Genomic DNA, 17,947 nt, shown 5'->3' on the forward strand with positions numbered 1-17,947 from the left:
TTCATCTGCGGCTCTAAACAGTTTAATTATAATGTGCTTCAGTATAGGTCTCTCTGAGTTTATTTTATTGGAGTTCATTGAGTATAACATTTAGAAATCGACAGGAGAGAAAATGAAGAATAAGAAGAACCATTTGGAGGCTAGTATGGTACATAAGAATTGATGGTGCCTTGAACAAGGGGTTGGCAGTAAGGACAGAGAATGGAAATGAAGACAGTGTGTAACAATGAAGAGAGAAAGTATATGCATGCAAGAAATGTTGCAGAGGAGAACTCATGTGAATTACCTTATTGGGTGACTGATTAAATGTCAGAAAGTAAGAGTTTTATATCTTTGTTCTATGGGGCAATTTTTTTTCTTTCTTCCTCTATTAATGTGAAAATAAACATACAGTTTTGAATTCTATGTATAGCTACTTACCTTCATATTAAAAAAAGAACCCTAAAATAATATATGTCCAATTATCATAGAATGACATCCTATCTATCATTGGCTTATTTCTATAAGAAGAAGATTTTAAAAAATGATAAATTAGAACTTTTCACTCCCTGCCACCTCTCTTCCACCCACTTGAGTTTTTGTTGCTATAAACAGGAATTTTAGAATACATTATTATTAAATTATTTATTTATACTTGTGCCCTATATCTTCAAAATTACTTTTAATAGCCTCATTATATTTGCTGCAAATTTTCACTTAATCCAGTAGTTATTTCTAATATTTACAAATATTTCTTTTATCTCAAATTTTACCTTTCCTTTGTTAAAAAATGTGATTCCCTTCTTGACTATCTAAAGTGTTTCTTCAACTATTTCAGGAAATGGGTAGTATATTTCTGAACCTTGACGTATCAAAGAATATCTTTGTTTTCATTTCCTATGTGAATGATAACTTGGGTGGCTATAGACTTTGTCGGTTAAAACTTTCCCACACAACTGTAGATGTTATTCTAATCAGCTTCTGAAGTTTAATATTGAAAATAGTCTATTTTTCTTTCATTGCAAATAATTTATTCTTTTCTACCTGTATTCTTCTTCTTTTTTTTTTTTTCCCTGCCTGTATTCTTATTGAATTCTTTCCATACCTTAGATATAGAAAAACTTCCCTTACCCTCTCAAGCCTGGACTCCAGAGTGTTTTCAAAGTACCCTATTCTGACCCTTATTATAATACTGTAATAACCATTGTGCAGCAATTACCTTCTTTTTCTACATATGTTACCCACCACAGACACTAAGTTCTTTTAAAGTAGGACTGTGTTTTGGTCATCTTTGTATCTCTAACTTTTAGCATATAGCAAGCACTCACAAAATATTTGCTGAATATATAAATAAATTGATAAATACTTTCATATCAAAACTTTTATCAGGATATGTCAAAGTGTTTTGTCTCTTTTCATTAATACATTTCAAAACTTATTGAGTCCTTTGCATCTCCAATTGCTTTGGATATATCTTCTGATATATCTTTGGTTGCTATTTCTTTCTTTTTTTTTTTTTTCTTAAAGATTTTATTTATTTATTTGACAGAGAGAGAGATCACAAGTAGGCAGAGAGGCAGGCAGAGAGAGAGGAGGAGCAGGCTCCCTGCTGAGCAGAGAGCCCAATGTGGGACTCGATCCTAGGACTCCGAGATCATGACCCAAGCCGAAGGCAGTGGCCTAACCCACCGAGCCACCCAGGCGCCCTTTGGTTGCTATTTCTATTCTATTTACTCTCTCTCTTCTTCAGGAAGATGTTAGAGCACTTTCTTTCCACTGTCCCATTTCATGGTTTTCTTCTGTTTGTCCTTTCCATTGAGATTTGAGAGAGTTTTTCAGGCTTTTACTCTAATCATTGATTTAATATTCTGCAGTATTGATTGCATCCTTGATTATGACCAAATAGTTATTTTTAATTTTGCAATTGTGTGTTTTATTTCCTTACAGTCTTAACTTATCCAACTTTGTTTTTATTTCTCCCTGTCTCTTAACTAGGTCCATCTTTTCCTTAGTGTAATATTTTCTAATAAGACATCTCTTTTTTTTTTTCACAGAAAATGCAAAGCACATTTTCCCATTTACTTATGCTTCTGGTAAGCCATTTTCCAAAGTGTTCCTTTTCTCTGCATTTTGAAAACTCTTTTTTTTTCTTCCTTTATGCAGCATAACCTTTTCAAAGGGATGCTTTGTTTTCTATTTTCTCATTCCAATCATTCTGTGGCCCTTACTAACCAGATGTATGGATTTTCCTTGGCTCTTTTCTGCCTGCTTTCTCTTAGTTCCTCAGCACAGATATGAAGCTGAGAGACATGTAGACATGCACAGGTCACAGGGACTTTTTTGGCCTGAACCTGACATTTATTAATTTTTCACTATAGGTATTGACCTGAGGTGAGATTCCTTACCATTATTGCCTAGGTATTTTAGTATGAAGAGGAGGATTCTTGGTTAATCAGAAACAATCATTGGTCTTTTCCTTGTTAGGAACTCTATAGGAAAAATCAAAGTCTCAGGGATAGTCAAACACAGAGCTCTGGGTTTGCTCATTGCTTTCATTATTCGCCTCACATAAAGCATCACATTTATCCACTTCCATTGGGCTTGTGTTAGTATACTCCAAATCATAGCTCCAAAGATAGTAATAAAGAGAAGTACTCATGGGCACACTGAGGCAAAGAGAGGTAAAATACTATGTGCAGGTCACACATAGTAGTGGGGTTTCTACCCAATTCACTAGCAGGTGCCATGAGGCCGATCATTTTACCACTGTTGTTTAGGCCAGCAGATTTACTCATTCTCAAGCAACAAAGGTTATGTCCATTTCAGCCCCACAGTTCTTGGAAATGACTGGTAATCCTGCCAAATTTTGTTCACTATGATGCCTGTGGGTAAGCTTACAGCTATTCTTTTGATGTTAGCTGTTTTGTTGTTGTTGTTGTTGTTGTTGTGTTTGTTTGTTTTCTTACTCAGAAAAAGGCATCCTTTGGGAAAGACTCAAGCCCAAGAAGGCAAAGCTTGGCAAGTGACCAGCCGTGTCAGCCAGGTGCTCTGTATATGGCAAAGTCTGCTCAGCCGTATGTGCTGGATCTGGTCATCAATTCTTTCTTCCAGTGCTATTATGAGTTCTCATATTTTTCTGATTTTTTATTAGGCATTTAATTTAGAGTCTGAGACACAAACAGCTAGTCCAGATGTCATCCTAAATCGGAAGTCAACCAGATTCTATTAATAGTGATACTTCACATCAAAGATTTGACAGAGATCATTGATGCATACCTGACATTCCAAGTTGTAGTAAGTGCTTATACTGGCAGCTTTCCTTGTCTCTAGATTTATATTCAGAACACTCAGTAAAATATTAAGCATTTTAGAAAATAGCACTTAAAATATTTTTAATGAGTCTGCAGTTCTCATTTGCATCCCATTCTACCCCATAGTACTGCTCGCTAGCCTAAGGTATATATAAATACAATATAAGTCGAGGAAAATTGAAGTGAAATTATGTCATTCTTCTAAAGGACTAAACCTCAAATAAATGTCTCCATTTGATTCCTAATCTTATAAAATATACTGTATGTCAGTTCTAAAAAATTCATCATCATTATAGACAAAGGAAAATGATTGATGTTATCTTAGCCTAAATTTTGTCTATTTACCCCAGCATTCATGCATGTTTCACACACTAGAGAAGTATGCAGCCATTTCTGTTTATGACTACAACATCATGAGATTGAAAAGAGAGAAAAATATATATTTAAGAAATGTGTATGTTTAATTTTTTTATTCCCTTTTCAAGGGTCTTAACACCTCCACTTTCAAAATGCTTATCATTTAGTTTTAGATTCTAGATATATTATTAACATCCCATTATTTCAATTAGAAATTATCAAAGCAGCTCCTTCAATTTGCTCAAAAGTTGGGTGAGATGGACTTCACTAAAATAAAAAAATTCTGCTCTGCAAAAGACACTGTCAAGAGAATGAAAAGATAAGCCACACACTAGGAGAGAATATTTGCAAAAGGTACATCTGATAATGGACTATAAGCCAAAATACACAAAGAACTTTTAAAGTTCAACAACAAGAAATCAAAGAACACAAATTTAAATGGGCCAAAGACCTTAACAAATATTCCACCAGAGAAAATATACAGATAGATGGCTAATAACCATATGAAAAGATGCTCCGCATCATATGTCATCAGGGAATTGAAAATTAAAACAATGAGATAAACCCCATGCCTGTTAGAATGACCAAGATCTAAACACTGACAACACCAAATGCTGGCAGGGATGTGGAGCAAAAGGAACTCTCATTCATTGCTAGTAGGCATACAAAATGGTGCAGTCACTTTGGAAGACAGTTTGACAGCTTCTTTCAAAGCTAAACATACTAATTATATATATCATCCAACAATCCCACTCCTTGGTATTCACCCAAAGGAGTTGAAAACTTATGTCCACACAAAGACCTGCACACTACTCTTATAGCAACTGTATTTATAATCGCCAAAAATAGGAAGCAACCAAGATGTCCCTCAATAGGTGATAAATAAATGGATAAATAAACTGTGATACATCCAGACGATGGAATACTATTCAATGCTAAATTCAATACTATTCAGTGCTAAAAGACAAGCTATGAAAAGACATGGAGGAAGCTGGAATGTACATTACTAAGTGAAAGAAGTCAATCTGAAAAGGTTACATACTTTTTGATACCAATCATATGACATTCTGGAAAAGGCAAAACTATGGAGACCATACAAAGATGAGTGGTTGACAGGGATTGGGGGTGCGAGGGATGAATAGGTGGAGCTCAGAGGGTTTTCAGGACAGTGAAACTACTCTAGTATAGTATGATACTAAAATGATGGATACATGTTATTATATATCTGTCCAGGATGAACCTTAAAGGAAACTATAAACTTTGAAAGACAATGTTATCTTTATGTAGATTCATCAGTTGTGACAAACATTCTGCTCTGGTGGGAGATGTTGATAATGGAAGAGTTTTCTGCATAAGTTGGGATAGAGAGTATATAGGAAACTCTGTGTCTCCCACTCAATTTTGCTATAAAACTAAAACCACTATAAAAATTATTTTTTTAAAAAGTGCTTGACTGTCATATTTAACTTGATTGCTTATTATAAGAAACTGTTCAACTGATCACAATGATATATATGAAAAGTTTCTATTTGTTTAAACGTTTTTTACAATACATTTTGGCTTTGACTTTTAAAACTAAGCCCAATATTAAAAAGAGCACTGTAACTTGGTAAGTTTTAAATCCTTGGATTTACAAGCCTAAGGAAAGAAGTACAAACATCCATGGTTCAGAAGTGTAAGGAGAAAGTGTGGCAATCATAACCCGAGTCTCCTGCTCTAACAAAAAATACAATCCCAGGAAGAGCAAGATGCTAAGCTCCCCGAGAAGATAGCAGCTTCGAAGTTACGTAGGACTGTATGATCAGAAAAAAGAGAGCTCAAGAATTCCAGACTGGGCTTGAATCTTTCAGGATGAAGAAAGAATCATTGGCTAAAGACTTAATCAAGCATGGGTTGGCCAAAATCTCCAGGACAAGAAAGTTCTCAACTTCAGAAATTTTGTGAAGCTTATGGATGTAAAGCTATGTTCTAGAGGAGGCTGTGCCTGATAACAACATATAGTATTCATGGTCATTTTAATCCAAGCTATCAAACTTTACTTCAATGTCCTGAGGATGCTTGTGCTTGGTGATGGGGTCTTTTTCAAACCCTCCCAACCCATGTCAGGTAGATATGTGCAAAAGTGGTGAGATTTTTAAAAAATATTTTTAAGTTAAATAAATAACATAGGTCATTACTATGGAAGCTTCAGAGACGCTTCTGAATGCTACATGCATTCAGCCAGGTGCAATCAAGCTCCAGTCAATGTGGAAAGTCCTAGACTTCAGGGCTCTCAGGAGGCTTCCGCAAGTGCTGTGGATCTGAATGTTCTGTTTTAGTGCAAGGAATCTGAGGGAAAACCTTTTTGGTGCAAGGATCCAGCCTGACATGAGTGACTCTGGACAATATCTTTCATTTGAAGAACATTCTAAAATTTACCATGTGGTTTTGCTCACGTTATTGGATTGACCCTCACAACCACCCATTCAGTGAAGTAGGTTATCACTATCTCTATTTGTCCAGTAAAATATTAAGATTCATTAGGTTAAGCAACTTGCCTGAGCCCGGAGTTATCAGAGCTAAAACTGAGAGTTCACGCACTTCTAGGGGTATCTGTCTAAAATTTCTATCTTTGAGAGTGTTCAAGTCGAGCTAGGAAATGGAATAATGAAGTCTTAATTCATGAGAATTTTCTGTAAAGGTTTACTTGTATCTGGCAACCAATTCAACTTTAGCAAGCACATTTACTGAAAGGTATTACAACTGGGGAGAAACCAAATGGGTGTGCGTGTGTATGTGCATGTGTGTTGTGTTTCTCAGTGTGGACTTTAATCACCTTAATCACATTCACCTGAGAATCCTATAAAAATGCAGGTTCCAGGCTTCACCCCAGTTGCCCTAACTCTACCATCTCTAGGGGTGAACTAGTAAACCTACATCTTTAACAAGCGTCTCAGACGATTCTTGTGTATGCTAACCCACATACAGGGTGATATTAGACCTGGCTATTTTCTGTTTAGGAAAAAAGTCTTCCTAAGTCCCTCAGGTGGCCTTTAACCTTGACATTGTTGACTTTCGGCCGCTGTACTTCAGCTAGGCGAGGCCCGGCGGGGTGAGGCGGGGCGGGGCGGGGCGGGGCGGGACCGTGCTTGGGTGGGCGGGGCGGTGCTTGGGTGGGACGGGAGGGGTCCGGCCTGGCCTGGCGCGGTGGAGGGTGAAGGGTTAAAAGCTCCGCGCGCAGGCGCTGCCCTCTGAACTGGAACGGAAAACAACTTCCGGCCGACACATTCGGCCGGGCGCCGCCGCTCCGGGGTGTGAGAGACAGGCGCGGAAACCCTGAACTGTGAGTAAGAAACTTCGCGAACGAGTTGGTTTGTCGGAACCCGTCGAGCACAGCGGCGGGGAAGTGGTGTGTGTGAGCGAGGGCGGTACGCTGGCAGTACGGGTGCCGCAGGGGAAGAAGCCGACGAGCCGCGGAGACGACCTGTGCTCAGAGTGCAGAGGAACGTTGAGCCCGAAAAACTACCCGAGGGTGCGTCCCGGAGCGGACCCGGGAGGGGCTTTCCGAGCCCGCGACGTCAGCGCAACAACGTTCTCCCCGCCGCGACGCTCTCTGGGGAGGGATCCAGCCCTGCTCCGCGTCCACGGCTCGCGGTGACTTGACTTCCACGCCGGGGAAGAGGGGAGGCAGGGCTTGCGATGTCCGGGTGAGCAGTGGGCCCCGTCTCGAGTGTCCCAGACTCCCTTCGGCGCAAGGGTTGTCTTCCGGGAGCTAGTACTGTCGTGGTGGTTCTTTCGAAAACTTTCAAGTTGGTCTTTCTGTTCTTCCCAACGTGGTTGCTCAGTTCCGCTCTCTGCTTCCCTGTGGGGTGTCATCACAGCCGTGTCAGTGAGAAGTGGGGTAACTTCCCCGAGGGTCACGGAAAGAATGGGTGGGCGAGTGGAAAAAGCAACTGGGAACCCGGGCGTCAGGTAGGGTCTCAACTCGGATGTAAACTGAGTAGCAACGAGTTAAGGTGTAAAAATCTCTGCCTGTCAAGAAGTGAAGAAAGTAAGGGGAAGATACTCAAACCAAAGACAAAGAGTAGGTGTGTCTCCCTTGTTACAGTGTAACAAGCAAAAATTGAACAGCCTTGCTATGACGAGGGTCCTTATCTCTCCGATGCTTTTGACAAGTTGTCCAAACGGAGAAATAAATGGTAGTAATGCGAGTTAGGTGACATGAAAATGAGGGAAAATGAAAAGATCTGCCTCCTTAACGTGGTGGAATACGCATTTCAGACGAGGGGGAGCGGAGTGCTTAACCACGTTAAGGAGCAGTGTAATCCATTGAAAAATTATTTTTGCATCATTGGGAGGAGAGGGAAACCCTAAAATGATACTACCATGTATGAAGCCAGCAATTTATAGAGAAAATGAAACTTTTTTTTTTCTCAGCTTTCCCCAGTCGTAGTATTTCATAAGGCCTTCCGGGTCACTCTTCCATGTGCATAAATATGTTATTTCATTTTCTTGTGAAAGTGAGAGTATATATGCATACTGCTCTGTTATCTGCATTTGCAGACAAAAATATAAGGTGAAAGTTTTCCCATACAAAGCTCTGCTTTATCTTAACGTCAACGTGGTATTCTTTGTCAGGGTGTACCATAATGTAGTTAACTATTTCTTGACATGACCTTTCAATATATTTTGCCCATTATGCTTCAGAATTATTTATCTGTATTTTATTAGGATCCAGGTATAGTAATCCTTTGTGAAATATATGGCAGATATTTTCAAGAACTGTCAGTCTTTTGGTTTAAAATGCCCAGATTTTTAATCGCTTAAGAAGACAGCTCCCACTCAAAAAATGATTAAACTGGTTTCCCTATATTGTCTGTTAATTCTTTTATCGTTTTTTTATGCTTTACTCGTTAAAATATCTGAAAATTATTTTTGTACAACATATAAGGTAGGGATTTAGCTGTTTTTCCTGAAATCATTTGTTAGAATCATTTCTTTATGACTAGAATACTACCTCAGTATAATAAACTTCCGTGTATACATGGGTCTTTTGTTATTATTATTATTATTATTATCATGTTGCTTTTTTCTGTTTGTCTCCTCCTATACAAATACAAAACTCACATCGCTATAAAGAATAGAGGCAGGGGGCACCTGGGTGGCTCAGTGGGTTAAAGCCTCTGCCTTCGGCTCAGGTCATGATCCCAGGGTTCTGGGATCGAGCCCCGCTTTGGGCTCTCTGCTCAGCAGGGACCCTGCTTCCTTCTCTCTCTGCCTGCTTCTCTGTGATCTCCGTCTGTCAAATAAATAAATAAAATCTTAAAAAAAAAAATCTGATTGTACCATTTTTTTAGTAATTCATAAAGCAAGTCCTTCGTTTGTCTTTTTCAAAATTTTCTTGAATATTATTGCATTCTTTTGGGGGTAAAGTTTAAAGTATAAACTGTTCATGTTTCATCAAAATAATCCTTTTGGAGGTTTTAGCTATTATATTAACTACTATTTTGTGGCTGGTATGTAGATAAGTGATTCTACATCTGGCCAACTTTCTGAACTTAGTAGTCTTAATCAGTTGTTTCCCTTGAATTTTCTAGGAAAAATCATCTTAATATAATCTTATCTTTACTTCTTCTCTTTGATTTAGTGAATTGCTAGCTTCTCCGGCACAGTGATATGTAATAACAGTGATTCTGGTCATCCATATATTATTTCTTAGTTTGTGGCTGTTATTACTATGTCATCATTAAATAAGGGGTTTAATATTAACTTACAATAAATTTTGTTTATCAAGGAAGTGTCTGTAATATTTCTAGTTTACTAGGATTTTTGCAGGTTGAATTTTATTTTATTTTAGAGAGAGAGCAAGAGAGGAGGGGGTAGAGGAGGGAGAGAGAGAAAGGATCTTAAGCAGACTTCATGCTCAGCTCAGACCCTCAAGCAGTGCTCAGTCTCAGAACTCTGAGATCATGACCTGAGCAGAGATCAAGATTCAAATGCTTAACTACTGAGCCACCCACGCACCCCACAGAGAATGGATTTTAGTCTAGGGTTGTGTGTTTATGTGTGTTTACATTGGCACATTGAAAGCAATTTTGAATAATAGATGTTGAGTGTTTATTTGGTCTATGTATTTCTGGCTATTAAGATGATGTCTTTCATTACGACTTAACTATTTTTATCAAGAGTGGAAGTTGAATTTTGTCGTATGGCTTTTGGCATCTCTCATGACCTATTGTGTGCTGCCTTTTTTTTTTTTTTTCGACCTATTAGGATTATGGGTTATTTTAGTTGAATTATAGTTTGTGAAACAACCTTGGGCTTGGTCATGGCGTAATACTTAAAAATACAGGTTTCTTTTTGGTAACATTTTTACTTAAAACCAGTAATTTGGTATCTTCTGTAGCATCATTTTCTGTGTTATCTTTGCCACAGTTTGATAGCAGGGTTATTTATAATGGTTTCCTAAAAACAACTGAATTCCTGCTTTCTCTGCACTGAAGTTAAACAGCGTAAGAGCTTTCTATTCTTAGAAGGTTTGAAAGAATTCACTCATGAAACTATGTTGGCCTGAAAGTACATTGTTCTTAAAATAGCAATAATATTCAGCAAAAAGCCTCAGAACCTTAAACAAGCAAACAAGCAAAAACTCTTCAGTAAATCCAAATAAATGGAAGAGTCTAAAATACCAGGATATTAAAAACAAAGAACTTCTGTGTTGATCCTCCTCCTTTCTCTCCCCTCCCCTACCTCTTTTTTTTCATGGTCAGAGAAGATGCTATAGGTAGGTTGAGGCTAATGATAAAATGTATTGCTGTTCCTTCTTTACTCTGCTCCAGTTATACTAAAAGTAAATGGTGGTGCAGCGTCTACATGGGCAAGTTCTTCTCTGCCCTGAAGGAAACCAGCAGTGACACTTAAGTGGGAGAGCATCAGTTTCACTTTGTTGTCATTAGCTTCCCAATTTTGTTGGGAAATTTCTTTCTTTAGAGGTACTAACCACGCTAACATTCTACTGTAGCCAAATCCCAGAGGAGAGTTTCAGAATGAGTAGGTGAAAAAAAAAATACACAAGCTCAGCATGCCTGTACTTAGTCAATATGAAGTGAAAATTATTAGCATGGTCCAGATATGCATGTGACATATGTATTGTGTACTCTTTGGTTGAGTTGTTACCTCTTATAGATGATTATTTCAGGCATTTTTAATCACTCAAGAATATGACCTTAAGCGGGTAATGTAATTTAGCAGTATACATCAGCGAACTGTGGAAGGCTTCAAGACACTCCTAAGTGTTACATACAGAGGGATGCAGACATTATGTGAATGCTTGCATATTTGAGTATTTTAATTGATCATGTATCAATCTAGATAAAATAATTATTAACATGATTTAGGAGTGTGCCTTATAAAAACAAAGACGTTGCATGTTTTTTTAAAGTCCTACTCATTATTCAAAAGGAAATGGTAAATAAAATTAAGTAGCCTGTGATGTAAAACTTCACTATTCTAACTATTCCGATATGATGGATTAACTGATTAGCTGTTAGTATTTTGTTTGTTTTCTGGCCCCTTATAAGCATGTATATTACTGTTTAATTTCATGTAGTTTGCATTTCATTATGTCAGGCCAAATTTTGGGTTCTAGTTCCTCTAGGATTTATGTTGTGGCTGCCATTCCCCTTCCCCCATCTCGTTGCTTCTGTGGGTAGAGGGAAAGAAGAAGCTGTTATCTAGAATAGGTAACAAAAATCTCTTTATAGTCTGGGACCAAGATGCCAAGTCATCTTTAAAAAAGAAGAGCAGAGACTATTAAATGAACTGCCTTGTGGATAGATAGCTAATAAGTGTACAAAGTCTTTTGAACTATACACAGTATTTGACACTCTTCAGAAAAGTTGAGGAGGACCAGAACAGTCAGGGGTACCAGGTTGTTTACAACTGAAAACAAGCCTTTGGGACCTATGTAATACATATGTCATAGTTTTTCAATCCCTAGTCTATAAAAACTTTTTGAAATTATGGGGAAATACATAAAATGGAAATTTATCATAGTAACCATTTTTAAGTGTACAGTTTTGTAGTGTTGAGTATATTTATATTGTTGTGAAACAAAAACATTTCTTAAGGGACTTTTTTTTTTTGAAGAGTAAGAGTTGGAAGTAAATAATATTTATTTCACAGGGAAAATGTTCTATATAGTAACCTGAGTTTTCTTCTACTTTCTGTGATAGTAATTATCAATATTAAATTATGAGAGTAAACTGAGCACTGATGCTGTGCATTAGCTTTCACTTATTACCAATAATTTTGCTTTGAAAAAAAGTGTCTCTTACAAACAGGTTGTGAAAACAAGGTCTTTCAAGTCATTTTAGTAAGGAATTACTGGGAATTGATAGATGAAAAAAAATAACATGAGTTCCATTTTGATGGTACTTAAGTTGAAGTTTTAAGAATCTTTGAAATAGTCGCATGGAGTGAAGGATAGAGAATTGTTCTCGGGAGCAGCAGAACAAACACAACCAGGTAATTTTGCTAGGGAGATGCTAGGGAGGACAGAAATCAGGGACTTAGGTATTTTCTAGAAAATATATGATCTCAAATCATTTGAATAAAATCACCTGCTCTTATGGGATATTTAAATGCTTGTATTATTCATAGCCACTTGTTATGTGGTGTTTCCTGTAATATAATTTCATATATTTCCTATCTCTAAACTAGAAATGCCTTTCCTTTGATATTGATGGTTCTTCGTTTTTTAAAAAATCCTTATCCCTTTTTTCATAAACATAAAATCTCACACATCCATGGAGATTTAATGTTTGCTTCTCCTTCCCACACAGTCTTCTTTTACACTTCCCCATACTGAATATAACTTGCTCTTATAGTTCCCCCATCCAAGAATATTCTATAGAGCACTACTTTTTATGATTTATGAAAACATTTTTAATATTAAATAGCCATTTTAAACTGCATAAACCCCATTCTACCCCCCCATCTCTAGATTTTAAAATGACCTTTACTCAAGTGAGGATACCCCTTAGCCTGCTGAGCAAGCTAACTGAGCATTGACATGTTTCTGTTTAGGTTGGGGTAGAACATCATGTGCCATGCCCAGTTTCTCTTTTGGTGTTACACAGTTTGGTTGTGTGCTTCAACTCCTAGAATTTGATAAACAGTCTGAGAGAAAGAAGTAATACTGGACTAAAAAAGGGAAGTAAGGCAAAGCTGAGACACATGGGTGTGGTCTTTGGCTGTGAAATCTTTTAACTCTTAGAAGATAACACAGAAAGTTTCTCCAAGTTTGAACATCCAGCAAAATGGAGAACCTGATCTGGGGAGCTTTTGGGTTGATCACTGGGGAGTCATCTCACCTTGTTTATCCTGATACATTTAGCCTACTATCAACTTACAGAAAAAATACAAAATCTAAATTCTGACACTGCTGCATCAATGGTATTTAAGTTTCTATTATTTCAGCTGCCTGACTGCAACACAGTCACAGTTGTAGTGCAGCATGCTATGGGTATATCGGAAAGTGAGACTGGAAATACAAACTGTCATTTTGGGGAATTGGCTGCTTATGTTAGGGAACTCTCTTAAAAGTGGGAAATGATTATAACTAAGTGTTAGGAGTGACAGTTCTTTTCCATTTCCTTTCTTTAAGTGGGGAAAACACACATACTATTGGTGTCGTTAAAATTTTACTGTAACTGAGACAGAGGATGTCCTTTTATTTAAGTATTTACTGTGTTATTGACTTTTGCTTTTTGCTTCTGATCTTTTCCGTGGGTGAAAAGGTGAACAAAGAGCTAAAATACAAAAAAGGAAGGTTGTGTCTTCCATTACTTATTTACATCTTCTTTTGCTAAGGTGACAGCTTTTCTGAAATAGAATGTGAATGCTTATTATTTTTCATAGCCCAGGGGGTTGGAAAAAAGCAGATGACTTTTCTAGGATGGAGTGATTTCCTCTCCCCATCTTGAAACTGCTTTAGATTTCAAGTGGCCTCTCACCACAAGTGTGAACCTGGCAGAACACTTACCCAGACACAGAATAGTCTCAGCAGTGGGGGAAACCCAACAGAGGGGCCTTTTCCACCTCCCAGATCACCAGTACTTATCTCTACCACCCCACAAAAAATAGGCCTTACTAAAGCATTATAAATCATTATGGGTGGAGGTGGTGGGGGTCTGATACCTTTAAGCCTGTGATTCTTTTCAAACTTGAAATCCCAAAATATATATCTAATCAAAGTTGAGTTGTTCTGGTTGAGCTGGGCAATTGGTGGAACATTGTTTTGGTTCACACACACACCCAACCTCAGTAGAGCTCTGGAAGCACCACTACTTACTTTGATTATTCTGTTATTTATTCAGGATTGGTTAACCATCGCTTGGCAGAATAATACTGGTTACCAAAGACAGCAGGCTTAAGATATTTTATATATGAAAAAAGAAAAACAAGTTCATTCAAGAGGAAGGAGGCTGGGAGGAATTAGAGTATCCCTTCAGAAGATTCAGCATCCAGGTAGAGGAGTTGCACAAAGGAATACAGAAGAAATGAAATTGCCCAAAAAAATAATTGAAGAACATTTCCTAGAAGTGAAGGATGAACTTCAGGTGAGTTAAGTACAAGATCAGAAATCAAAATGGCCCTGGGCTTCCACAAAAACAAATGGAAGCTAGAAGACAGTATAGCAAAGCTATGAGCTGAATCCTTTACTTTGCATTGTGGAAAGACAAGTAAAACTGAAAAATCAATAATGGCAATATTAGCATGTTAATAGAGATACCAAGATTAATACCAGAAAGAACCAAAAGAACTAAGAATTATTGCCAAGGTAAAGTGGGAAATGAGGGGAAGGAAGAGAGCAAGGGATTGATAGTTTTTCTTAAGCCTTGTGAAACTCCTTGACTCTTTAAAATATTGATAAGTATACCTTTGTTTAAAAATAAAAACTAAATTGGAGTGAAAAGAGCTAGAGATTGGACTTTCATATCACAGACCCGGATTTTTCTGCGTCTTTTATTGTCTAATTCTTTGACTTTAGTCGATTTATATAACCTTTTTCTTTATGTGGAAAGGGAAGATAATCTATGCTCCTGCAGAAGAAAAATTAAAATAAGGTACTTTATAAAGCACCTGGTAAGTAATATTAACTCAGTAGGTATCAATCCCTCCCCCATCCCTAATGTTTCCCAAAAGGAAATAGGGAAATGCCCCTCTTGGAATGCTTGTCATTCAGACACAAAACTGAAATTGTCCCTAAGGTCTGGGGTTCTGTGCCTTTCTGCTTTCTGAATTGAAGGCATGTCATTGAGTTTTATGCCCTTTCTCAACTATCTATACATAGTTCGAGAATTTAAATAGAACTGAGATGATTAGAGTATTGTAGATAGAACTGAGGTGATTAGAGTATCGGTGGGGGGAGCAGCAAGTGAAAAGGACCATTGCTGCTTGGTAGGAGAAGAGCTGTGGTCACACTTAAATCTTTCTCAAAATGAACTTCAGTGCAAATGCCATTAATGGAATCTCTTCCATTCCATTAATAGAGGAAACACTCATATAGACTCACGAGTTGTGGAAGTTTCAGGGAACCAAGACCATTAGAGTGCTATTGCTCTGAGCGATCTGCCAAAGTATCAAAATACCTCCTTTTTTCTTTCTTTAAGAACATCTACCTTAGCAACTGCTGTTTTTGTTTCCAAATTCTATTTACTTCTTCTGGGAAGATTCAAAAAGCAGATCACTGTGAAACAAAAAAAGACAGGATAAAAAGTCTGTTTCCCTGCCTTGGTGCGTATTTCTATAGTGTTATACAGAGTACAGTGCTTTTCCAGTTATGAATTGACACCCTATGGCAGTGATTCTAAATTTGTCTCACTCTGGCTCTTCCCTCTTTTCCCCTTTACTGCCTGCCCTTCCAAATTATCCAGAAAGTCTGACAGGGTTTGCTGATCTGTTTTTTTTAAACCTGGATGATTCCATTGACCCATGTAGGACAGTATGTTCTAACCCAAACATCCTAAACTGGAGCAGATGAGGGAACTGAGGTCTACAGAAAGGTTAAATGACTTCAATCTCACCTGTCAACAAGCATGTATTCTATACTTCCATTTATCTTCAGTTGACTAGGCTTTTAAATTTGATTTCTAATGTTCAACTTGTCTTAATAAAGAAGAAATTAATATATTTTATACAGGATATGGTCTCAGTTAAAATTTAAGTTTGGGGTCTTTATTTTATAGCATCTTCTTATTTTTTCCAGATACAAAAAGAAGTGAAGAGTGAAAAAAGTGAAAATTTTTAATAAACTCTTGATTCCCCACAGTAGGATAGCACAGTAGGTGGTAAAGATTTACTAAGATCTGCATATTCACATGTAAGAAAAACTGGCTTTGAAAAGAGTGGAAACTCAGTCAATTTGGGCACAGATGCAGGTTTGAGAGGTTGGTTTGTCAGGGTACCCAGGGATTTGGGAGTCCTGGCTTTAGGGGTATTCAACAACTGGAGTAAGATTGTGTTTAATGGAATTATATCTGGTTTTAAACTTTTATCATACTAAGCATTTAAAATCACACCCTAAACATCTTGGGAATGACTGGAAATAGAGATTTGGAAATCTCTGAAACCTTATTTATTTTCTCATTGGAGTTCTCACAATTACTTCTAATAAAGCAAGTTGTGACTTGCAAACATTTGCCCAACAGCCTCGAGGTGTCCTCAGGGAAATTAAAAGCGGGGGTATGAAGAGCCGGGGAGTCCCGTGCCAATGGTTAAGAGCACAGAATACAGCTTTATAATTATGTAAGCTTTTGCCTATTCCCATTTATCATTGGTAATATTCTCAAAACTAAATGACCGCTCAGCAATATAAATGGTGATTTAAGAGAAATTAGGCCTTATTATGAAAAGGTTACCTATCTCTCTCCTGAAGTTTTCTATCTTCATAGAAGAGCTCTTTCCTTTTATAGTAGTTTGGTTTTGTTCTGAGAAAGTAAATGACTCAGAGATGCTGGAGGGGTCCCTAATCTGTTAACTCGTGATATTTTATTTTTTTTATTTTTTAAGATTCTATTTTTTATTTGAGAGAGAGAACACGAGAGACAGCACAGAAGCAGAGAGTGTATTAGCAGGATGGAGTGGCAGAGGGAGAGGAAGAAGCAGGCTTGCTACTCAGTGGGAAGCCTGACTTGGGCCTCAGTCCTTGGATCCCAGGATAATGATCTCAACTGAAGGCAGGTGCTTAACCAACTGAGCCACCCAGGTGCCCTAACTCATGAGATTTTAACTACTTTATCAAAAGCAACTTTTCCTTTTATGAATCTTGCGCAGCCTGTGACATCTCATACATTATTGTGTTCTGTTTAGGGGGACTTTTTTAAGATTACTGAAAATATTTTTTTTCAGACTCTTTTGGTTAAGACCAAAAAATAGGTACAAACTATCCTACTCCTGTGAAAGATAATTAGTAATGCTACTTGTCATAAATTTGGCAGAGTAGAAGGGAGATTTCAAAAAGATCACGCATTCACTTTACCAGGAGTTATTTTTCCTGTTATTTAGCAGCATGTAAGCATTTGCAGAACACAGCATTAGATAACGTTCCTAGTTTTTTGTCTAACAGTGTCTTTCCATAAGATAACAGACTTCTGCTAAAAGGCCTGTTTTATGCACTCGCTAGTTTATTATTTACCTTCAGACATTGTCCAGATAATAAGTGGCCCATCCTCTCTTTTGCTTACTATCTGAAAGGAAAAGAGTGTACATCTTGTGACATGAAGTGATGCAGTAATGAGCATTGCTTCTTTCTCCACTTTTCTTTTCAAAAATGTTTTTTGTAAAAATATTTGGGCTTGGTTGTCTGTCCAAGGACTTACCAGCATCAGAAGACATTCAAAACAGGTTTTTAGGAATAAGAATATATACAGGAGGGAAGCCATGCTTAATATTTATTTGATCCTCTAGATTTGGTTATTACTCAGTTGGTACATTTTCCTGCCTACTGTTAATTATGTCTGTTTCAGCTCTTCTATCCAAAATTGTATTCTTTTTTTTTTTTAAAGATTTTATTTATTTATTTGACAGAGAGAAATCACAAGTAGGCAGAGAGGCAGGCAGAGAGAGAGGAAGGGAAGCAGGCCCCCTGCTGAGCAGAGAGCCCGATGTGGGACTCGATCCCAGGACCCCGGGATCATGACCTGAGCCGAAGGCAGCGGCTTAACCCACTGAGCCACCCAGGCATCCCCAAAATTGTATTCTATATCGTTTTTTCCCAAAACATTTTTCTTCCTGTTTTTCTATCTGGCTATCATCAC

At 37.6% G+C, this 17,947-nt stretch overlaps 1 protein-coding gene across 8 annotated transcripts in view; it reads left to right on the forward strand.

The window, feature by feature from the left end:
* TANK (TRAF family member associated NFKB activator) overlaps positions 1 to 17,947 on the forward strand; it is an 88,783-nt gene that overhangs the window by 10,172 nt on the left and 60,664 nt on the right. For 2 of the 8 annotated variants that reach the window (XM_059394063.1, XM_059394066.1), the window contains exons 1-2: positions 6,813 to 7,333; positions 14,006 to 14,248. The exons of 1 other annotated variant lie outside the window; for it this stretch is intronic. In XM_059394063.1, coding sequence (XP_059250046.1) covers positions 14,238 to 14,248 — 11 coding nt within the window. In that variant the 5' untranslated portion in view covers positions 6,813 to 7,333; positions 14,006 to 14,237. Of the gene's footprint in view, positions 1 to 2,033; positions 2,073 to 6,812; positions 7,334 to 14,005; positions 14,249 to 17,947 lie in introns of those variants that run through there. 5 more of the 8 variants (XM_059394064.1, XM_059394071.1, XM_059394065.1 and 2 more) reach the window with 5 other exon arrangements.

The sequence above is a fragment of the Mustela nigripes genome, chromosome 3 (genome assembly GCF_022355385.1).
Source record: "Mustela nigripes isolate SB6536 chromosome 3, MUSNIG.SB6536, whole genome shotgun sequence".
Classification (NCBI taxonomy): Eukaryota; Metazoa; Chordata; class Mammalia; order Carnivora; family Mustelidae; genus Mustela; species Mustela nigripes.